General features: G+C 36.5%; 1 protein-coding gene across 1 annotated transcript in view; it reads left to right on the top strand.

Moving 5' to 3' along the window:
* The first annotated feature begins 1,934 nt into the window (after positions 1 to 1,934).
* The window catches only part of LOC131973442 (F-actin-capping protein subunit alpha-2), a 33,803-nt gene continuing 10,522 nt past the window's right edge, over positions 1,935 to 25,215 (top strand). The window contains exons 1-4 of the mRNA XM_059335444.1: positions 1,935 to 2,061; positions 19,324 to 19,387; positions 22,072 to 22,123; positions 23,360 to 23,423. Of these exons, the coding sequence (XP_059191427.1) occupies positions 1,978 to 2,061; positions 19,324 to 19,387; positions 22,072 to 22,123; positions 23,360 to 23,423 (264 nt within the window). The 5' untranslated portion in view covers positions 1,935 to 1,977. The remainder of the gene's footprint in view (positions 2,062 to 19,323; positions 19,388 to 22,071; positions 22,124 to 23,359; positions 23,424 to 25,215) is intronic.

Here is a 25,215-nt window from a genome sequence, read left to right as displayed (position 1 = left end):
TTTTTTGTCATTTTGTGTCTTTTTTGGTAATTTTGTGTCTCTTTTGGTCTTTCTGTGTCTTTTTTTTGTCATTTTGTGTCTTTGTGTCTTTTATGATCATTTTGTGTCTTTTTTAGTCCTTTAGTCCAACATAAAATGTGATTTTGAACCTTTTTTTTCACTTTCAAAACACTATCATGCTCAATAAAGAATTTTAAATGTTGCAAATGTGAACAAAGGTTGTAAATCTAACATATAAGAGGGTTCCAACCAGTTCTATCATTTTATACTAAATATATTTGAGCTTGTCTCCAGTTTTACTTGGTATATCATCATCAAACTGAAACTGGCCTCATGGAGTTTACAGCCAGAACTTTAGAGGTAAATTTACAGTAGGGCTCCACGCTGCTTTGTTTTCTAGTCTGGGTGGAGTCAACAAGTCTGGATTTGGAGCTTTTGGAGACTCCAGAGGGTTAAAACTTCATATTTTAGTAACGGATGGAAGAAGAATTCTTTCTTTTAATTAAATGTATCATTATTTATTTAATGCCAGGGTGCCTCTGAGCAAGGCATGTAAACTGAAATGTAAATGTGAAGAAAGAATTACTTTAAAATTAAAAATATATAGCTGTGAAGGCATGCATAGCCAAGGAAACTTAATTCTGATAACCATATATTTACTTAAAAATCCATTTATAATTGACATGTGATAAAAGGTACCAGGTATTTAGAAGAGGGTTTTTTTTTTAGAATGATAACCGACTCACTGCTACAAATGGGGAGCAACCAGAAGAAAATGTACCTTGTTTTGTATTCAAAGGTTGTCCCAAAAAAATTGAATTTGCCCTTGTGAGGAAAAAATGAAATCTCAATGTGAACCTCAGACGTGCTTACTCAGCTATATTAAAATAAGATTATGTCAGATTATCATTATCATAATCAGATTTATTGCCAAGTGGGTATTCACATACAAGGAATTTGAAAAAGAAAAAAAAAAAACAATACATTTTCTTTATAATAAAGAGCTGTGCAGTTTGTGCAGGAATGTGCAAAAGTGGACAGTATAAAATATAAAGAATGTGTGCAATGTCCAGAGATAATAATCCACAAAGATGTGCATCAATGTGACAGATGTGGAGACTTTATTTATTAATTTAATTTATTTATTGTTTCCTCGGAGGAAAAAGAAGAAGATGGAAAAAGATAGAGACGGGTAGAAAAGGGTGGATTAGAAAACATGATGTACAAATAGCATAAATAAAGTGATAAAGCTTCATGATATATCACTTGAGACCCATGTGCATACACTAAATTTGCATAACCGATGCAGTTATTAATTTTTCAGTATACACATTATTGAATTAATTATTGAATTATGCAAATGCATGAGCTTCATGTGAGCTACTAGCTGCTCCAGTCACAAAGACAAGAAGTATATAAATATTCAGTTCCTTTACTTAAAAGTAAAATATGTTTATTGACTGTTGATGCAACTTAATTAATTAATTAATCAATGTATTTATTCTAACCTGTCATTATTTAATTGAATGGATTTGTCATGCATTTATTTGAATTACATACATACCCTTGGTGTGCAATGTATTGTGTGTTTTCAAAAACATATATATTTTTGAATTGTTCATTTTTCATCAAGAACTGCACCAACATGGAACCACAATGAAAGACCTTAACAATAGGAAGGAAGATAAAACCAATCATGTTGATGGATGGATGATACATTCATTTGAGTCTGTAACATTTTTCTATAACATTTTTCTTAATATATATATTTACAGGCTCAGACAGAGACTGAGTAACTTAAATAAAATACTCAGTTACAGCCTCAGACAGACTGAATGACTGATAGTTAGTTTAGTTATAACAGCTTCAGACTGAATGACTGATAGTTATAACAGCTTCAGACTGAATGACTGCTAGTTAGTTTAGTTATAACAGCTTCGGACTGAATGACTGCTGAGCTGGGAATCCACCCATGTGATGACGTCACGGGGCTCTGACAAGCTGGTGGTGCCGGAAGAAAAGATGGCGGATCATGAGGAGCAGCTATCCGACGAGGAGAAGGTAAGACGCCAAATTAAACCACTTGATAAACCTAAACTGGACAGAAAACGTTAGCGTTTAATTTCTATAGTGTCATGTTGAGTGCCCGGGTGTCCTCGTGGCGTCGAGCGGCTTTATTAAAGTGGTAGAAAAGATCAGGCCTCAGCAGAAACCACCGCTGCTGCTGCTGCTGCTGCTGCTGCTCTTATTATTTTTAGCTCAACTTCCGCTCATTTGCAAACGGAGGCTCCTTGTACGGTCCTGACTCAAAATAGGAACCGTGTACATATTATAAATTCACCTAAGATTACCCCTGCACACGGTTTTCGTCCCTGTGGACCTGGTTTTATCCCGCTGTGTGTCTGTTTGCTTGTGTTAAAGGAAGCTTGTTAGTTTAGCATTAGCCGCAGCATGCTAACAGATAGCTCCACTCACTAACACGCCCTTCTCCCTGTTTGACTCCGCTTCTCGGTCGTCAGACACAAAATACTACGAGTGGAGGAATGTCAGATTATTTTTTAAAAGCTGTATTTAATTCCCCGTGTGACAGTTATCGTATAATAGTGTCACAGTCACAAACAGTCTAAAATATGTGGGAAGTTGATGCAAACGACCCAACAGACAGCGTTTAACTGACCAATAATAGTCTGGAATCACATACTAAATGCAATAGTTGATCTAAAGTTTGTATTAATAATTAAAATATGCAAAGTTACTAAAGCTGTCATATAATTGTGGTGGATAAAAAGTAGCCCCTGTTCTAAGAGGATGTGGAGTATTATTATTATTATTTTTTATTTATTTATAAGAATGTATATATAAATCAAGAACTGCATCAATATGGCACCACAATAAGTGCCCTAAAATATTGTGGAATCTTTTATTTTAATTATTTATTATTTTACAGTATATATGTTCCATTGGTATTAACAGTTTTGTTCATGTATATGTGTTTTCTGATATTAAAAGTATTTTTAAAAATATAATTCAAAATCTATATCTGCAAAGTTACTGGTAACTAAAGTTGTCATATAAATGGAGTATAAAGTAGCCTCTGTCTCTGAGAGGTGGAGTATAGATATTAGATTTTTTTTTTAATCAAAAGCTGCATCAATATGGCACCACAATAAGCAAATTAGTTTATAAAAAGCTGGATGTAATTCCCTGTGTGACAGTTATCGTAGTAGCTAAAAGCTAGCAAGTAGTGTTTTACAAACAGTCTAAAAGATGTGGGAACTGTGAGCTCCAGTTGATGCAAATGACCCAACAGACAGCGTTTAACTGAGCAATAATGGTCTAGAATCAGATACTAAATTCATTAGTTGATCTAAAGTTTGTATTAATATTTCAAATCTGCAAAGCTGGCATATAATTGTGTAAAAAAGTAAAAAGTTGTCTGTCTCTGTCTCTAAGAGGATGTGGAGTAGTATTATAGTATAAACGTATAAGAAAAAAAAATATTTAAATCAAGAACTGCATCAATATGGTATCACAATAAATGCCCTAAATATTTTAGAATATTTTAATTATTATTTTAGATTATATGTGTTCCATTGATATGAACAGTGTTGTTCATGTATATGTGTTTTTAATATTAAAAGTATTTTAAAAAAATGTAATTAATAATCTATATCCACACTGGTAACTAAAGTTGTCGTATAAATGGAGTAAATGTAGCTTCTGCCTCTAAGAGGTGAATAAGTCTATAAATATTAGATTTTTTTTTTTCATTATTATGAAAAGCTGCATCAATATGGCACCACAATTAGCAAATTAATTTATAAAGAGCTGGATATAATTCCCTGGGTGACAGGGAATTTAATCTCGCTACAAGCCAGCACGCAATATTTCACTAACAGTAAAAAGATGAAGGAACTGTGAGCTCCATTTGATGCAAACGGCCCATCATGTAGCGTTTAACTGAGCAGTAATAGTCTAGAATCTGTATTTATATGTGCTTTTTCCATTTAAAAGTGCAAATGTACAGCTATAGGCATTTCACACCAATATTTATTATTTTTTTTAAACGGTGTAACTGAAAACTCTTATGCAAATGAGCTTAACGCTCGTACTGTTTGTACTGCATTACACCTCTGCTTGTGTGTGCCTCTCATTTCCTTAAAAGTGCACACACACACACAGCCAATAGGCTGAGTCAACACGACTGTTCAACTGCATGTGACTGAGCTATCTGCAGGAATTTTACTTACTTTTACTCACTAAATGGGTGGATTTTATTCGATGCACATTTCAGTCTGTGTTTGCCTAATGGTCAGGCACATTGGAAGCAGTTTTGAGAAAGCACATTAATGTGTTAACTGCTTTTTAAAGCACTACAGCTGCAACTATCAATTGACAATTTGTTTTATTGTTTCAATCAGTTGGTACTAATGTGAAAACTGAATAGTCACAGCTGTAAGGATTTACTTAGGACTTGGATTTGTCACTGTTGGTCAGACTTTGCCAGCAAATTAAATACAGCTCTGATAACTTTGCATTCTTTTTAAATTACATGACCCGTAGGCCTGTCACGACAAGATATATTGTCCCAGAAATTATTCAAAAAAACAACAATACTTTATTGTAATTTTCAGACCAATTAATCCCACTGATATATGATAGGATTATGATGCAAGTAGACCCTTTCAAAGAGCAAAAAACTTAATCTTTAAGAATATTCACACTGGAAAGTGAAGAAAAATATTAAAATATCCTCAATAAATAAAACAACAGGGCAGAAATGATGTGAAAACATGTTCAGGTGTTGCACCCAGTTGTCTTGTAATAGTTGTAAAACCTGTTGTTTGTCAAACATCATGTTGTTGCTGACATTATTAAGTAAACAAACCTGCGTGTAAACACAACAAATGATAGAGGTCAGATAAAATCATCGTGGTCATGTCCAAATATCATACGATAAGTCCATATTGTAATTAATGTGACAGGCCTAATGACTGGAGGATTAAATACAAAAATAGCCACTACATTAATAAATAGGCTCGTAAAAACAAGCCTATAATTCTTAATGGCTTTAAATACATGCAGCTATGTGAATACAATGTACCTGATACTGTGTTGTGTTTATTCTGAGCATGCAGTTAAAATTCCTACCAAGCTTGTTAATACATCACAGTAAACCATTATGAGCATTCTTCTTGACAAATAGTTGTGAGCTCTTCAGTTGCCACTTTGTCTATTATGTAATGGACTATTCAGAGTCTGAACAAGGCCGGGTTTTATTTCCTTCTCTTGCACATCAGCCTCAGTCAGAAGTTTTTTAAAGTTCAGGCAGCTCATTGACCCACGGGTGCGACTGCGTCATGCTCATCAACACACAGGCATCAGCTGTTAGCTAAGCATTTCATTACCAGGCTGTGGGTGACTGGCCGCCTTATGATTTTGTAATAACTTCACCGTAAATAGGGTTTTCAGGTATGAGCTAACGACGTAAAGCTGTGGTTAAACTGTTAACACCTTTATTGACGGTGCTGTGAAGAGGATAGGAGGTGTTTTCATCCCTTAACCACTCTGGTTTCCGCATTTGTCAAGCCACTTCCACTTCTTGACCAGATTTTTTAGAGCTGAAATGAGTGATGGCTGGTGACCTGCCAGGCTGGCTGGTAGAAAAAAACATGCACAGCCAATATGCAGCATTTAGCTGGTGGAAGCTGTTCATTTCCGTCTCTGAATATGATTGGTGTGGGACCAAGTAGATTGCATTATGCATCCATCTACTGTATGTTGTGTTGCTGCATTTCTATGCAAACACAGCAGTTGCATTTTGTACTTTGAGGGCCGTCTCTCCAGTGCATTAGCTCAGAGCAATCAGCCATCTGCTATGGGCCCTCAGCTTCTTTTTAGCTTGGAGAAAAACTGGATAGAGGGGGGAAGTGAGCATTTTCATCTGTTTAATACAGTGATAGTTGGTAATAGTTTCCAAAGCGCACCAGTCAATTTTAACTCATTTGCTGGTCATGATTTGCAGAATGAAGGGAAATCTCCCAATGATGTTTGGCGACCTGCCAGAGACTGGTAGAGTGGATAAAACGCTCGGCCACAGCCAGACTCTCCTGGCACTCTATTGTTGGTACTTTCCCACATTAAATGACAAATCTAACTCCCTTGTGTGGGAACCCTAGCGTGCTATGATGTGACATTAGTGTGATGACTGTTTAATCTTTTTTGGAAGAAGCAGCTTGGAGACACCGTTTTGATAGTAAGCCTTAGAAAAATTAACCCGGGACATTTCTTTTTAGTGGCACCAATACGGCAGTGTCTCATAGAATAAATAGCTTTGACTTTGTCTCTGTGAGAAACTTCCTTAAATGCGTCCCAGGGGATTGAGACATTTCTGTCCTGTTGCTGTTGTGGCTAGTCAGCGTCACTCTGCGATTCCAGAAAAAGACCTGAAAGCTTCCTGGCGGGGAATTGCTAAAGAGTGTCTTCCATTTGTAAATGATTAAACAGTGAGAGGAGTCTGTTCTCTGCCACATATTCTACATAGTCTTTTTGAGTCACTTGGGCACGGGCCTGCAAACTTCCTGATTACAGCAAAGAAACCACACATGGGTATAACAGGAAACTGCTATTACTCAATGTGCGTTGGTGTCTTTCTCTGTACTTTAATGCGTGGGGAAGTAGCAGAACAAGAAACATTTCTTTTTATAATTTTACCTTTAATGTGATTGTTTCTTACTCTAAGAAAACATTTGAAACAGTGACTGGCTACATGGCAAAACTGATTGACAGAGTAGACAAACCCACTACCCACAACCTGGATTTATAAGGAAGTGGCAGCAGCACACCTTTTCACCTTTTCTTTTTTCTGAGTAGTCTACGTTGTATCTCTACACAGGAGTAGGCCTCCAGATTGCCATTTAGTCACAATTTGTGACCGTTTTTGGAGAGGATGCAGCTAAATTTTGCAGGAGCAGCAGTGCAACCTGCAAACTTACTTTTATATCCAGGGTTTTCCCGAGCATTATAACACTGCACCACCTAAATGTTTTTTCACAGCACATTAGCTGAATTAGTGCTGGATGATATGGACCAAAAGTCATATCCTGATATATTTAGTCTAAATATTGATATATGATATATATCCCGATATTTTTATTGCAAAGTTAGAGCAAATGTTCAGTCAAAATCAAAGCCAAATATGACATGTCACAAGTAGTTTTGTTGAACTGTTTATTTAAGTGAACATAAATACTGAATAACATCAGGAGTACCTGTTTTTAGAATCAAAGCTCCATAAAGTGCACATTTAAATAAAGAAATATCTTAAACAAAAATAGCCTATGAAATAAAATAGGCCAGTCTTTTTCTGAAATAAATATATTTATATGAGAAAAGAATAACGAATATTACAAAATAACTAAATATGACAAACCCTAGTAAGGGCAGCTTTTATATATATAAAAGGGGGAAAAAATTGAACTATATTGATATATGCGATATGGTCTAATTCCAAATCACATTTAAAAATATATCGATATATTTTTAAATGCCAGCCCTCAGCTGAATGAAAAGCTTATAAATGTATGCATGTGTGCATACAGAACAGAAGAGGCCACGGTAGAGACAGTGAACAGCTGAAGTGAAGGTAAAGTTCGACTGTGGTTGGCAACAACTCAAAAAAAGTAGAATATCGATATTTCCACCTGCTGTGTCCATAGTTGTCGTTTTAAACAAACACAGCTCGCTTGTTAAGCTGATGGCGAATCATTACCAAGCTAAGATGAAATCGTTCAGTATTCGTCTGAGGCTGTTAATCTTAATGCATGATCATAACATCATAACATTACAAGAATATCTATATTAAAATCCCAGTCCCTGCAGACGTCCGTGCTCCTGGGCATGTTGCAGAGTCGATGTGTTCAAAGCACCGAAACAAAGCTCTGTTTGCCACAAATCTTATTTTGATTTATTTCCAGTGAGATATTAAGGAGTATATATCGTGATTTTGCTTTTTATATCTATAAATGATCTGTTAATTTCCAAAACATTCATTAGTTACATGGTCGAGATGGGGAAGAAACATAAATGTGTTGTATTGCATGTTTTTTATAAGTTGTGTTTCTTAACTTTTTGCTGGTGCTCCTAAATTTTTCAGTAAATAAATAGTGGAAAAAAGTTGCTCTGGATGCCTGCACAGAAGGTACATTTTTTAAAGCCTTTTTGAAGTGCTGTAGTTTAAAAGGAAAAATGGGGTGTCTGTGCTGTGGTTCCTCTTTCAGAGAGAAGCAGACTTTCTGTCAGCAAAAAGTGATGTAGAGAGAATCCAAAGTGTTCAAAAAAGGCTTATATATATTCAAGAGGGGCAGAGGGGAAGTCTCATTTCTGCCAAAGCTTTCAAAATGTGATGCTGCTGAAACGCTGTTAATAATATCGTTTCATATACTCACCATTTGGTTGAAACTCAAAATAGATGCTTATGCAGTGAAATGATGCCTGGTGGGGTTTCCTAAAAGTTTAATGTAACTTATTATTGACAGAGAATACTCCACGTAATGATTTGAGCAGGAGATCACACAGCACAGACAAAGTATTTAATCTGAATTGCTTCTGTTGGTGAGCAGAGATAAACAAGAAGGCTAAATAAATGTTACAGCTCCCCCTTAGGCCAGTCAAATCCCATGATAAGACACAACACTTTGTAACCAACAGTGTCTGAGATACTGTGTGTGATGTGCTGACCGAACCTCTCCTTATAAAGTGTGAAAGTGTGTACATAGGGCTCCAGACTGAAATCATTTAGTTTCATTTCAGTGCAGCTCAAACGTACAGCTGAGAGCATAATCACACCTTTTATCTATTTCTGTGTTTCTGTAAATATTGATTGAAGTGAATAATTGATAACAGGCTGATGGGAGGGAGCAAGAGTTACCTTGTTTGTGTGATCCAGACTGCTAATAGAAGTTTATGTCTTAACAGAGATGCTGCAATACATGATGATGAAAGGGGAAGCTAAAGACAGATTAAACACACCTATTTGCAGTAAGCAGCATGCAAAGGGCAAAGTTTGAAAGGACAGCCAACAGCCAGCTGCCAGGAAAAAGTTATGATCACAAGTCAATTAATTTATTTAACTGTAAGAAGAAGGTAAACTGACATAACACGTAGCATAGCACTGATAATACCTGGGATAGCGGCTTGATTCCTGCCATGGGCACGGTGTAAATAATGCATGTCATAATGGTACAGTAAGGCTTTATATATGAAAGCATCCACTAAGTCTTGTATATAAAAGCCTGGCGAGATATTTAGGCTACCCACCTGACTGGATCTGTCGAAAGATTAGGATGGCAGATACCAGATATGTCAAATATATCAACCTTTAGTTATTACCTTTTATGCAAAATTACAACACAGTGTCAATTATGTAATGCAATAAATAACAGATATAGAGAGGTAAAATACATTTCACTTGTGATGAGAGATAGAAAGATCTATTCTGGTAGAGACCCAACTTGGCTAATGAGCCAGACAGCCACACTTGAGACCACAGCAGCTCATTTGATTAACATTTTTTCCAGTTTGAAGGTTTTATTGCTGTCTGGGTTTGAAGGGTAATAAAGAAACATGAGTCAAAGTAAGTCCTTTTAAAAATGGAATAATGGTGAAACCAAACCATCCCTCATTATAAGTGGGGAGACATCGGAAACTCAACAGCAGCTTTAGTGTTTGTCCCCGAGCCTGGCTTCTGATATAGCATAGTTTGGATGCTGGCATCTCCCTTTAACGCAGGGGTCTCACACTTAAATAACCTGGGGGCCGCTGGAGGCAGTATCAAAATGACCAAAACAAGACACAAAATTACTAAAAAAAAGACACAAAATTACTAAAAAAAGACACAAAATTACAGAAAAATAACTAAATTACTTTAAAAAGACATAAAACGACCAAAAAAGACACACATTTACTAAAAAAAGACACAAAATTATTTTAAAAAGACACAAAATCACTAAAAAAAGACACTAAATGACCAAAAAAGACACAAAATTACTGTAAAAAGGAATTAAAGGGACCTTCCACACACAACACGGGAAAGTGCCATTCATATAAAACTCACATTAAACTTTCATATCAAGGTGAGGGCCACAAAATATCGTCACGAGGGCCTCAATTGGCCCACAGGTCGCAAGTTTGAGACCCAGGAGTTTCCTCTAAAATGATAGATGTTGATTTGTAAAGACCAGCAGCTTTACACCGCGGTGTCCACATACTGGAGGCGGTAATGCAAGCCAGTGATATTCCATATATTGCATAGCTGGCTGCTTGGAGTAAAACGACACTACTTTTACCGGCGCGGCGTAAGGACAAGTCATTGGGGTGTAGGCTGAAGCTGACAAATGTGCATATCTGAAATAGACAAGGCAGCATTATTCAAGTTCTCTATTAATGTGGGAGAGTGAGAGCTCGCCTGCCAGGTCACAAGTTTGATCCCTGTAACCAGCATGTGGGGGACATGCTGGTCTCTTGAAACAGTTTGATACATTCCCAGATTATTAGGGATATTAAGATACTTGTGAGATATAAAATATCTGACAAACATGGCGGCTGCCGGATGCACCATCCTGTTTCGTATCCTGTTATATTTTAAGTTATTTTCTTTTCTAATTTTATTAATCGGTATCTGTTTGATTTTTGACTTTTGGAAGCTATTTTCTTGATTTATATTAGTCATGTATTTTATTTGGGACTTATTTTAAAATTCAGTATTTTTTGGGTTATTTAACACAGAATATTTAAGTTAATTCAAGGGAATTTTTCAGATAAACAATGAAATATGCATTTTGTTGCATTGATTATACCCTACCTAAGAAATAAAAAACTGTTTTTTTAAATAGGAAAAGAGAGTATATTTTGTAGATTTTTGTCTGAGAAACAAAGTAATCTTTTTCACTCCCCAATCTAATTTTGTTTTAAAAAATCTCCATAAAATCGTATATTGTAAACCCAGTATCATGAATTATATTGACTCATGAGTTCCACCCTTTTTGATTTATTGTATTTATCATTTGTCATTTGTTAAGTGAGTAAATTTAAGACCAATTTTTGTATTCTTATAACTTGTGATGGGTATCTGTCAGTATTTTTTGAACATTTTATTGCCTATTTGAAAGATTTAAAAATATTGAACTATTGCGAATAGTAGCAGAGAAAACACAGCGGCACACAGCAACACGTGCTGATACACACTACATGTTTAATTTTTGTCTGTCACCTGGGTTTGATCATTTTTGACTGACAAAATCTGAAGAGCAGTTGACAGCAGAAGTCAGAAGAGTTTTGTCACTGCAACAAACACGTTTGACAGGATAATAATGATGATTAAATCTTTATTTGTGGATAACTGTGCGAATATAAAGTCTTAAGAAGTTGACATTAAGTGAAGCTGCCGACTTCCAGGAAGGAAGGAAACCAATCTGAAAACTTAAAAGTAGAAATGTTTTTCTTCTTGGTTATAATGTGCAGTCTGTGATTTGTAGTTAATGTGCGGAAACTTGCCAAATCAGTGGTAACCTGCAGCTATGGCAGCAGAGCAGGTGGCATTGTGTCGACCTGAGTGAATATGAAGCACAGTGCTGGAATAAGAAAGAACAAAGTGCCCCAGAATATCATTACTCTGTATAATATGGTCTCACAATTATTAAAAAAGTCATGATCTTTGCTGGTGGGAGGCTTCTGCTTCTGACAGTATTCATGCCCAACATCACAGCTCTTATTTCTTCAATTTAATCTCGAGCCGACCAGCCGCCACCTCCTCATTTTGATTAGCAGGGGAACATTTCTAGTTAGCCTGCGGCTGTCTGACGGGCCTCCTCCTCTCTTTGCCTTCACTTTGCTGAGGACTTATTATTCATAAATGATTGCAGCCTCACTCCAGCCCATCACCCAGCCTCCCAAATATTCACCCCCATCAGACAGGTTTTCCTCTAAACTTGGCCCTGTCTTTGCTGTAGCGTTTCAAGGCACCAGGACCCACTTTCTATCTAGGATATTAAAAATGGAGGCGAGCCAGGGAAGGGGATCAAACTCTGAAAGATGATGCAGCTTAAAATGCCTCCGGGCCAAAATATTGCTTCAGTTTACTCCCGCTGCGTGTTTTGTGCTATTATCATTATTTTCGTGGCTCTGGATCGGCGTGATAAGGCTTTTTTTGATGCCAGGATTAGTTTAAGTGTGGTTTTGGTGTCAGTGGGTGTCGTATGGGATTAGGATAGGGTGCTCCATAGGAGGGTGGATTGTGGGGTTGGTGTTGGGATAGTGCAGTGGGAGTGTCTGTTGCAACGAAAGGAGGGGTTGCTGGGTAATATGAGGATGAATATACAGTGAGCAAGTTGAAAGAAAAGAGACCAGCTGGTGTCTAGGCCAAGAGAGCACAAAGACACATGGATCCCACACTACAGGGGGTGTTTATGGCCCATGTTCTTTGTGAGTGTGTGTATGTGTGTGTGTGTGTGTGTTAGCTCCAGTGTTATTATTCCAGCTCCTTGGTTAGCTCAGGACTGCATGCCAGCTCCTCAGAATCCATCCACCCCCGAATAATCTTTCGAGAGATATGAAAAAAGCCATTATTTTTCAGCAAAAGAAAGACTTTGTCCACGATCGTAATGACGACGACTGTGATTGAGTCATATTTAGATAACAGTCACGCACGCACAAAAACACAGCAGCAATTGTCGGACTTGTATGCTTTCTTTCTCTCTGTTCCCGTGAAATGGCCAAACTACAGTCAGCCCTTCTGTTTCTCTTCTACCACACAAAGCTTCGTGGACGTTCATGTCAGTTTACTCAACGAGATCTCAACCGTAGTGCAATTTTCCAAAGCTGTACCCTCCATAAAACGTTCATTATTTCCCTTCAGGGACTGATTTTCTGTGACATTGCACCTAAATGCAAATCTCACTAACTCACTTGAGATTCCCAGATACCGATATTAGACTTTAACTACTGGCATTGAAACAAGACAAAAACTTAAACTGACCGACTATTTCCTTCCCGGATTAATCTGCCAATAAGTTTTTAATTATTTGATTAATTGTTTAGCCTAAACAAACAGCCTAAAACCAGAGGAAATGCCCATTGCAAGTTCCCAGACAAGGAACTCATTTTGTCTGACCAACTCAAAGCTAATTAATTGACAGTCATATAACAGAATAAACATCATTAAATGAAACATTTTAGAAGCTGAAATCCATGAGTGTTTTACAGATTTGCAATATCATTTTTTACTATTTATTCTGTTTGTTTTGAGACATGTCTATGGTGAAACCAAAGAGGAATTTCCACCCGGTGGATAATAAAGTTTTCGTATCGTATCGTAAATCACTTAAAAGATTATCACATTTTTTCAGTTAAGTTTCTATTGATCGGCGAATCAGTTAATTGCCAAATTATGTAAGTATTTTCCTTTCATCAGCTGGTCCTCAGACAAAGGAACTATGTTTCAATAAAAGCTGTAATGTTTAAGATGTCTTTCTCATAAACAGATGGGAACAAAAACTTTCCAGCTTCAGTGGAGTTGTAGAACACTTATTAAATGTTGGTTTTGTAGTGTTTTGGGGCTCAGGACCTGTTTATGGGCTTTACCTTCGTCAGACTACTCCGTGAAGTTTTTTCTGACAGGGTTCAAGCAGCACCAAGAGCTTTGAGTTAGTTAATAAAATTCCCCACAGAGACTCTTTGCCTCGAACTCGGGCCCTCGTCTAGCACGTTGGCAGTCAGCGCTGAGAGCTAAAACTAGGTCTCAGAGCTCTGAGTGTCCCAGTAGCCTGTGTCCCAGTGTAACAGACTGCCATTGGAATGAATACTTAACCTTGCAGCTCAACATTCAAATTGCTGCTCTGCAGTAATTACCTCTGCAGAGGAGGCTGTGACTTTGGTTCAGTTTGTCTTGTCTTCTAGCTGAGAACATAACTTTATATTAGGCTTTGAGATAGATATTTGAGGTTTGGTCTAAAGTTATTATTTTGGGATTTCCTCTGAAACTGACCAAATTACGACTTTCTTTTTCTCTGAGAAGATTCTATGTAGATGACTGTGAAACTGGTGCATGAAGCAAATTTCCTGTCTGCACAATAAGTTTGTGGTTTCCCCGCGAGCGATGGATACAGAGAAGCATTGCTAAATTATGGTTATGGTTTCCCCAAAAACTGACCTGCTGGACACTAGAGAAGTTAACAATGTTGTTTATGAAATGTATTAAATATCTCCGGAATGCTGCATGTGAGAGACTGATTTTTTTTTTTTTGTTAACCAGCCCTTCAATGTGGTCAATTCAGAAGTTTCAGTAGGCAACACTTTCAATAAGCAGTATCTATTGACACCATTATTGATCAAATCCAAATGATACCCATCTCTAGACTTGATGTACCATTTTTCGATCCAGCAACATTTTACAATCACTACAACTCTAAAAAATAATATTTTAATTCCTCAATCAATAACAGTACAGTACAGCCAAGATTCTCAAACAGCATTTGTATGTAAAATTCATTGTAAACTTAAAGGAATGGACCAAAAGTCATATCCCGATATATTTAGGCTGAATATCGATAATAGATATATATCCCGATATTTTTATCTCAAAGTGAGAGCAAATGTTCAGTCAAATTCAAAGTCAAATATGACATGTCACAAGTAGTTTTATTGAAACTGTTTATTTAAGTGGACATAAATACTGTGTAACAGGAGTACCTTTTTAGCTCCATAAAGTGTACATTTAAAAAAAAAAAAAAATCTTAAATAGAAATAGCCTATGAAATAAAATAGGCCAATCTTTTTCTGAAATAAATATATTTATATGAAAAAAAACAAAAAAACATTACAAAATAACTAAATATAACAAACCCTAGTAAGGGCAGCATTTATATATATATATATATATATATAAAAAAGGAAAAAATAACTATTGATATATAGAGCTTCAACAATTATTCGATTAATCGAACAATAATCGATTATTTAATTGTCAACTATTTTGATAATCAAATAATTGTTTTTTTAAACAACATTCTTTAAAGACAATAATATTTCTGGTTTCTTTGTTCCTTTATGACAATAAACTGAATATCTCTTTGGTTTGTGGACAAAAAAAGAGATTTGAGGACGTCGTCTTGTGGTTTTGGAAACACTGATTGATAATTTTCAACATTTTATTGACCAAACAACTAATCGATTAATCGTTTAAATAATCGTCAGATTAATCGATAATGAAAATAATCGTTAGTTGCAGCCCTATCGATATATGGTCTAAATCCATATCACATTTAAAAATATATTGATATATTTTTTATATCGATATATATCGCCCAGCCCTAATAACATGTAAATAACCTGCACAAAAAGGTAGAAAAGTGAATATATTCTGTTTTGATTTAATGTCTCAGTCCTCCGTTGCGATAGGATGTCGGCTGTTGTCTCAGTGCATTAGTGGAACTGGTTTGAGATACTTAGAGGAAGAGGAAGTATTACAGTGTTCTTAACTAGCTTTTAACAGTCAATGCCCTACTCATAATCAGCTAATGGAGTATCTATGTCCGCCTCCTGTCAGTGATTCATTTTAAACCACATCTCCTTCCCTCGGCTTCGTCTCCTCTGCTCTCCATGAACCCTGAAACAGTTAGCTGTCAGATGTGATTGTAAAACCATCCCTGTCTCTTCCTTCAGCTGTCTTCAGTGGTCTCTCCCTCCCTCGCTGGAGGCACTAAACTATTAATTCTAACAAGCTCGTACAGCTGTCCACGGTAGGATTAAAATGTTTGTGCACAGTAAATATTTAATCTAATATTTGTGGACATTCATTCCATGTTCTACGCAGACTTTTATTCTCGTCAGAGTGGAAAAATATCTGAAATCTTTACAGTTTCCTGCTCAGTGACCTACCTGTCTTGACACAGGTGAATTAGGAAAGTGAATTTCCTGTAGGTGTGGCTGTATTGTCTTTGTGTGTGTGTGTTAGGCCTGTAAAAGACTCCCGCCCACTAAATGCATGCTGGGTAAGGCTCCAGCCCCCTGCGACCCTGAATAGAATGAGAGGTTCAGAAAGTGGATTTATGGATATCATTACAGTATAACATTACATTAAAACAGCAAGACACGATGCAGAAAAAGCATGTTGTAATGTTTTTATTTCTGACTGTGAGACTGTACAGCCAGTGTCCAGCAGTTACAGTGATCCTGCTGAACATAATCTCTATTAATAGACTTTATTGAAACCAGATCTGGACATACAGAGAGGTCAGTTTTTGGTCAGATATTTGAACTAGGCGAGGTGTTCGCACTTCATGTTGCCATTTGCACACCCTTATAAATGGCAGTTTGTGTAGTTATTAACTATTTATTGTATCTGTTACTTCCATAGGGAACTTCTATTTTTACTGCCAGATAAAGTTGTTGACATCTTTATGTTCAGGGTTTAAAAATAACATTATTTATATTCAATTTACACTGTTGAAGCAGCAAATTAGGCAATTCTTGCTTGATTAATAATGGTTATTTAGATTGGTTTTCATTAATTTTCTGTTGATGTACTAATCACTGAAATAAATAGCAATACATAATAATTTTGGCAATAATATTCTAAATATATTTTTAAAAAATCAATAGCCAGTCTGTAAAGGACACCAAGACAGAACTTTAAAAGACGTTTTTCAAATCAATTTGTGGTCTTTACATGGCCCAAGATGGACTTTTAGCATGCATGTTGATAGAGATCAAGATTAGTTGAGGGAATTGATTGTTAGTTGATTGTTTTCCATTTGATTCCAATGTCCAAACCAATATCTGTCCTGCTTATTGGCCCAATTCTTTAAAGATTCCCTTATTGATTTCGGATCAATTTTCTGTGTGGATAAAAGTGGGTTAACACTGATTTTTTAGCATCAGCACAATTGTTGTGTTATCTCTGAGTGTGAGCACAGTGTAGATGAAATCAGGGAATATTTCTACAGCAATCGAACCAAACTGAGAAAGCCATACAGTGTCAAATATGTGGCATTTTCTTGAATTAAAGTCCATGTTAAAAGGCACGATGGTTCACCATATTGTTGGTGTTTCCAACTTTACTTTAAATATAAGTTTTACAAGCAGCACTGATATCATACGTATTTTGACTTTGCTACAACTCTTGTTTCAAGTGTCTGATCCTGATGGATTAGATGCTTTCTACAGTTGCTGATTCACGTCCCTTATTAACATGTATTTACTGTCATGAATCAGTTCAGTTCAGAGCATGAGAATGCTGCTGGGATAAAGACGAAACGAGGCGTCAACTCGAAAAACAACAAAGGCTTTTCTCATGTATTTTATCTTTTCATCAAGCTCACATGAGTTACAGTCAGCCTATGGTGGTGTTGTTGTGTCATCAGGGCCTGTTCCAGGAAGAAGCTGAAAAGAAAAATCCACAACATTTCACACGAAGTGATATAAGCCGGTCATATAACCAATCTGGATAACTTTTCTTTCCTGGATCAGGCCCCTGGTGTGTCTGTGAGACGCTCTCCCTGCATATGCTAAGTGTGTTTACACTGCCGTCCAGTGTAATGAGGGAAACCCAATGCAAATTAGCCTTCCCACAGGGATGTCAAGTCACATACACACACACAAACGCAATTTTCCACCAGCTGTTTAACCAAGTGTGTGTAAGTGTTGTGCACTCGTACAGCCGCACACACCTTCATTGTGTTATGAATTTTTAGATTGTCGAGCATAAGTGGGTCATGATGATTTCATGACGGAGGATTAGACGCATGCAGATCAACTTTGATCTCAACATCACACACACAGACGCAGACACACACGTGTTCCTCCCCGAGTGGCTCCCTTTCTCTCAGCATCGCTCATTAGCAAGAATCAATCTGCAGCTCTGCGCCGGTGCCAGAGCACTTGTATACACACAGTGCTAATAAGGGCCCGGGGGACAGACAGGCTGACAGACACACACACTCTTGCACACACACATATGTGGACACCTTCCCCGACACACCAGCTTGTGAGGCTGAGGGGAACCTGGCCGAGCCTCTGTACCCGGCCACTGATACCGAGGGGTAGAGAGATACGGAGGTAGGGCGAAAGAGAAAATGTGTACTAGAGTCCTCAGCACATTTTTATGTCCTTATATGGCTGTAAACCATGCGGGGGAGGGAGGGGCCGTTGTCTCGCTTGTCAGTTTGACATGTGACCTGGAAACAGGAAGTGTTGTGGTGCAGCAGAAGCAGCAGCAGCAGCAGAAGAGAAGTGAAGTGAGGAAGGGGAAAAATGACTGCTCAGATGCACCAGAGACATTGAACCGCCTCGCTCCACCCTCCAAACCAATGACACAGTAACATTACACCCTCTGTTGGCCACACTGGATACATAAACTCAGTGTTTACATTGTGAATTAAAGCCGCTGAAGTAGTGAGCGCTGCACTGAAGTGTGTTAAACTTCAGCAGACTTGATAAGGAATCAGAACTTTATCTCATGAAAAAAACCCTCAGTTCTCGGTGGTAAATTTTCAACAATAAGAAAAAAAAGAAATACATAATGAACAGGTTTAAATGTAATAAGGTATCACAAGTTGTAGGGCTGGGCGATATGGACCAAAAGTCATATCACGATATATTTAAGATGAATAATGATATATATATCCCGATATTTTTAACGCAAAGTGAGAGCATATGTTGAGTCAAAGCCAAATATGACATGTCACAAGTAGTTTTATTGTTTATTTAAGTGAACATAAATACTGTTTAACAACAGGAACACCTTTTTTTTTAAAAAGTCAAAGCTCCATAAAGTGCATGTTTTAAATAAAAAAAAAATCTTAAATAAAAATAGCCTGTGAAATAAAATAGGCTGATCTTCTTCTGAAATAAATATATTTATATGAGAAAAGAATAACGAACATTCCAAAAGAACTAAATATGACAAACCCTAGTAAGGGCAGCATTTATACATAAAGAAAAAAAACGATATCGATATATGCGATATGGTCTAATTCCATATCACATTTAAAAATATATCGATATATGTTTTATATTGATGTATTGCCCAGCCCTACACATAAGTGTGTGAAACTTTAGCAGACTTGAAAACGAGTCAGAAGTTTATCTCATGAAAAAAAACTGTTCTCAGTGGTAAAGTGTCAACAAAAAGAAAAGTAAAAAAAAACATAATAAACAGATTTATTTATAATAAGGTATCACAAGTTGTAATAAAGATTGATTCGTCATGTTTTTTCCTGGTCTTGTTTCTGACCCACTCTTAACCTATGCCCTGTTTTTTGTCTGCAGGTACGCATAGCAGCTAACTTTGTCATCCACGCCCCGCCAGGAGAGTTCAATGAAGTTTTCAATGGTGAGCACTCTCTATGTTTACTCTTCCTCCACATCATTTGTGTGTAACCCTAACCCTGCTTAGTCATAACCTCAAAAACACTGTTTTCTCACAGAGTTATCAGAGATAATCCGTATGTCGACAGAACACTTAGCAGCCTGACACCAGCGCTGCAAAGTTAATCTGAGGAATAGACAGTTTACTTGTCATAACACAGGTGTAAATGATATTCTTTTTAGAGCCTGATTTCTATTTTGGTTCCAGTGGTAGAAGCCCGGCTCACTGGGTCACCTAAATGGAGTCGAGCCATTGTTAATATCATTATTTACACGTTTGCTTTTTCTGCAAAATTGCTCATTGCTCTGAATAACAAACAGCCACACTTTGACTCAGTGATGGCATCATTTTATTGCATAATAGTTTACGAACTAAATGAACTGAGGAGGTTTTTTAGCCTCTCATTTTTTCGAGTTCAGGGACCCCTGGCAGTTAAACCATAAGCTTATTTTTGGCACTGTAGGCGTATGGAAATAGTCCTACTGACTGCTGCAGTTTTCTAGCATGCAAGAGGTCGTCCGGGTGACGTTGATTCAGACACTTCTGCCCTGTGGAAACTAATGTTTCACCTCTTCAAAAAACTGAATTAAATTAGAAAGTTTAAGTTGTGGAAAAGTAGTGCAATACATGAATAAAACCTATGTGATACTGCCAATAGTTCGGGGGGAAAATCTTTGAATTGATTGTTAGATAAAAGCTGTGAAACTGGGCATATTTTCAGAAACTTTTCTGTAGCTGCTTAATAGGAGACGAAATGGGGAAAAGTGTTTCTGTTCATGTGTTACTTATCACACCTCTGTGGCCAAATGTATTTCCTGCTGTATATCTCAGTTATGATGCCATAATTAAATCTTTGTATGCAACATTTTTCAAGTGCTCACATATTGCCAATACCGGGAAAACAATGGGGTTCCACATGATATACATATTGAACTATTTACAATTTTACAACTTATATGTACAACCTTTTGTCCTCTCCTCTCAGCTCTGTGTAAGCAGCCTGCTGTTTTGCAAAGATGAGCTGAATTTTTGTTATTTGACTGTTAGTCCCAGTCAAATCATTCACAGTTGTGCTGAGGGGTGCAGAATTTAATGTTTTTTTGTTTTGTTTTGTTATTTTACAGTAACTGAATAACTGATATGGATTATTTTTGGCTATATTTAAAGCTAGACATGTAAAATTCAAGGGCCATCGTGAATTTAAAATTCAAACAATGTCTGTTTTTACAGTTTCTGACTATGATAAACAGTTTAATTTGAGTTTTTTTTCAAACCAGTCAGCAGTTTTAAGGTCCAGAGGGTTAATGTGAAAACAATCAGTTTAATCAGACAGTGATGATCTTGTGCCTGAATTCTGAATTAGGGCTGGGCGATATGGACCAAAAGTTATATCCCGATATATTTAGGCTGAATATCGATATACGATATATATCCCGATATTTTTATTGCAAAGTGAGAGCAAATGTTCAGTCAAAGCTAAATATGACATGTCACAAGTAGTTTTATTGAAACCGTTTATTTAAGTGGACATAAATACTGTATAAAAGTTCCAAAGCTCCATAAAATGCACATTTAAATAAAAAAATATCTTTAATAAAAATAGCCTAAGAAATAAAATAGGCCAATATCCTTCTGAAATAAATATAATAGTATGAGAAAAGAATAATGAATCACAAAATAAGTAAATATGACAAACTCTAGTAAGGGCAGCATCAGCAACAATTATTCGATTAATCGAACAATAATCGATTATTTAATTAATTGTCAACTATTTTGATAATCAAACAATTGGTTTGAGCAGTTTTTTAAAGACAATAATATTTCTGGTGTCTTTGTTCCTTTATGACAATAAACTGAATATCTCTTTGGTTTGTGGACAAAACAAGAGATTTGAGGACGTCATCTTGTAGTTTAACATTTTGTTGATAAAATAACTGAAAAATAATAAAATAACTAAATATGACAAACTCTAGTAAGGGCAGCATTTATATATAAAGAAAAAAAATTGAACTATATCGATATATCGCCCAGCCCTATTCTGATTTCTACAAGAAAATAAAAAAGCAAATTAGGAGACGAAATGGAAAAATAGTTTCTGTTCATGTGTTAGTTATCACACCTCTGTGGCCACCTGGAAAGCAAAATGATGTTTTGGCCAAATCGTAGCTCACCCTGCAGCAGCAGTGTCGACACCACGCTGTCACAGTGCTGCCGCCCCTTGAGACAGTGTGTGTGTGTGTTTTGGCATCGTTAAAGTCTCGTCCAGCCTCAATAAATGTCGTCACCTCAGAGGACAGCCGGCGGCCTGTCTGTATGCCTCTTATCACAGCCTGACAGCCACACACACACACACACACACACACACACACACACACACACACACTCACTGTAATATACAGTCCCCTCATGCCACTTTGTCCTCTTTCATCTCTGTGTGATTTTACAGCCTTTTCCACTGAGCTAATTTACCATGTCTGCTTCACTCCCCTGGCATAAATGTTGCAAAGACTGACTGCCGGCAGCTTTGTCTTGTGTGCTGGTGTGTGTGTGCGTTGGTGTGTGTGTGTCATGCTGTTAATCTCCTGTACCTGTCTTCCTCCTCTCCTCTTCTCCTCTCACATAATCTCACCCTTTTTTTTTCTTCTCAGATGTGCGATTGCTGCTCAACAATGACAATCTTCTCAGGGAAGGTGCAGCGCAGTAAGTGTCCCTTCTTGTAGGCCCGTCACCATAGTAACTATATCGACTTATCGTTCGATATATAAAAATGGACACGATGGTTTTTTTCTCGACTCAATATATCAACTTTTTTGTGTTGTGTTTAAAGTAATGCTGCAAATGTTTGACAAATTGCCAAAAAAATATATATTTCCCAAGCAGCCATTCCAGCTGTTTGTATGTTATTTTGATAATAAAATAATATAATACATAATGATTATCTCTTTGCAATGTTCTGTTAACAGAGCCAGAAAGTCAAAACCTTTTTTTTATTTATTTTGTTTGTAGTTTATTTATTTATTTATGTTTTATTTATCTAGGATATTTTAATATTTCTTTTCCACATTTCAATTCCAATGTTGAATATTATCAAGATTTAAAAATGTATTGTGTGGAAAAGGATGTAATGTGTAATTAGATGTGTAATTATGCTCTAATATCATTATAAAACTAAAACAACATCGAAACAACGACACTATCGTTTATCTGGGAAAATATATCGTCCTAAAAAATATGTTATCTTGGCAGATCTACCTTCTTGCAATGTTTGTTTGTTTTTTGAATTTGCAGAAATACATAAATGTCATGTCAATGAAACAGTTTAACAACAGATGCACTGTCATTCTGCAAATGGTGTTTTAAAAAAAAATAATTAGTAGGAGAATATTACATCTCTAGGCACATCTGTTTGTCAGTTAGATGTAATGTTTCTGCCAGCTTTGTTTACTTTCTTTAATTTGATTTGGCAGACAAAATTAGTCTTCAGCTGTAGACTTATTGTGGCTGTATATTGCTGGAACACTGTCAGCATACAGTCTTGGAAAAAATTATTAGACCATCTTTTTCTTCATAATTTCTTGTTCATTTTAATTTGTTTGGACAAATATAATGATAACAACAAAAATAGCTGATAAGAGTTTAATTTAAGAGCTGATATCTAGACATTTTCCATGGTTTTCTTGATAATAACCAAAATCAGAATCAAAATCTTTTGTTGTTATCATTATATTTGTCCAAACAAATGTACCTTTAGTTGTACCAGGCATTGAAATGAACAATATATTAGAGAAAACAAGGATGGTCTAATCATTTTTTCCATGGCTGTATATTATATAGACAATCACATTTAAATCCAGCCTGGAGTATTTAGCATGTTTGCAGAAAGTTCTGAGTTTGCCTCATATGAAGTAACATGTTGTCTCTCTCTTCTCTCTGCAGTGCATTTGCACAGTACAACTTGGACCAGTTTACCCCGGTGAAGGTCGAGGGCTATGAAGAACAGGTGAGTTTGTGCCTCAGCTCTGACCTGAAGTGATGGAGGCTTTAGCTTAGACCAGGGGTCTTAAACTCAAATTACCTGGGGGCCGCTGGAGGCAGTATCACACAAAATGACTAAAAAAAAGACACAAAATGACAGAAAAAACTAAATTACTTAAAAAAGACACAAAATGACCAAAAAAGACACCAAATGACTGAAAAAACACAAAATGACTTAAAAAAGACACAAAGTTACAAAAAAGACACAAAATGACCAAAAAATACACAGAATTACAAAAAAAGACACAAAATTATTTTAAAAAGACACAAAATGACCCCAAAAAAGACACAAAATTACCAAAAAAAGATACCGAATTACCAAAAAAGACACAAAATTATTTAAAAAAGACACACATTTTTAAAAAAGACACACAATTACCAAAAAAAGACACAAAAAAGTAATTAAAGGGACCTTCCACACACAACACGGTAAAGTGCCATTCATATAAAACTCACATTAAACTTTCATATCAAGGTGGGGGCCACAAAATATCGTCACGAGGGCCACAATTGGCCCGCTGGCCGCGATTTTGAGACCCATGGCTTAGAGGCTAAATACAATGAGATGACATCATTGGTCACAATCTGCTGACTGCTCCCCCGACTCTCCACCTCATTCAGCGTCCTTGTGTCAAACTCATCATTCATTCAATTCATATCACACTAAATGACGGCATACATTTTCAGTCGAGACTAATTTAAACTAGGACACCTTTAATATAATAGCACTTTAGTTAAAACAGTGGAAAGAAAAAAGATAACCAGCATCATAAAGGGACACAGAAGGCAACAAGTTTATTCAGTCTTTATTATTATTATTAGTGTTGCGGTAATATTCTGGTCTCATGGGGTTTGAAGCAGAGAGGGCGGGTTGGATTAAAGGATCAAACGAGTCCCAGCGCTCGCCTTCGCTTCCACAGGAAACAAGATCACAAACAACGTCTTTATTTAAGTGTCACTGTGCCTGAAAGCCTGCATGAAGGTCGGACACGATGATGAATGAGTGCTTGCGTCTTGTGTGTAAGCTACAGTAATGATTGCAGCGTCTTATGTAAAGATGTCATCATGTCCCCTCTGTTCCCTCATCACGGCTTAAATTCCCCCGTCTGATACCCAGCAGGCTGAGCCGGTGCCGAGGTGGAAACTACCGGCTGACGTCTGTCTTCCTGTCTTCCACCTCTACTTTTGTCTTTTGTTTTGTTTTTCTCACTGCATCACTTTAATTAATCTCCTTTGCTAAAAAAAAAAAAATCTCCTGCCTCCGCTCATTTCATTGTTTTTTTATTTTTTATGATTAAACTTTTATTGAGTTTTTACAATTTTTTACAAGACCACACTAACAACTAATTAAGAAAAGGGAGAAAAAAAGGAAAAAGGGGCAAAATTAAGATACACAATCTTATGATAATAAAACATAAATAAATAAAAAAAAAATAAAACAATAAAATAAAAATAAGTACATAAGAAGTCCAAGACAGGTACAATTAATCCATGCTCAAGATGTTAATTCACTGTCTACAAATAGTCTTCCAGTAAACATTTCCCTGTAATGAACCCAGTCCGCCTCCACCTTCATTTCCATGCAAGTCCCCCAAGAACGGCCCATAATGATCAGTCTATGCAGATGCATTTTTTTTAAATTTTAATTTTTTTTAAATTTTCTTTATTGTTTATTGGATCCCCATTAGTTGTCACCATGGTGACAGCTATTCTTCCTGGGGTCCTTAAAAAGCAAGACAAATAACAGTAACATTCAC

This window comes from Centropristis striata, chromosome 6 (genome assembly GCF_030273125.1).
Source record: "Centropristis striata isolate RG_2023a ecotype Rhode Island chromosome 6, C.striata_1.0, whole genome shotgun sequence".
NCBI lineage: Eukaryota > Metazoa > Chordata > Actinopteri > Perciformes > Serranidae > Centropristis > Centropristis striata.
This window is presented reverse-complemented; position numbering and strand designations above follow the sequence as displayed.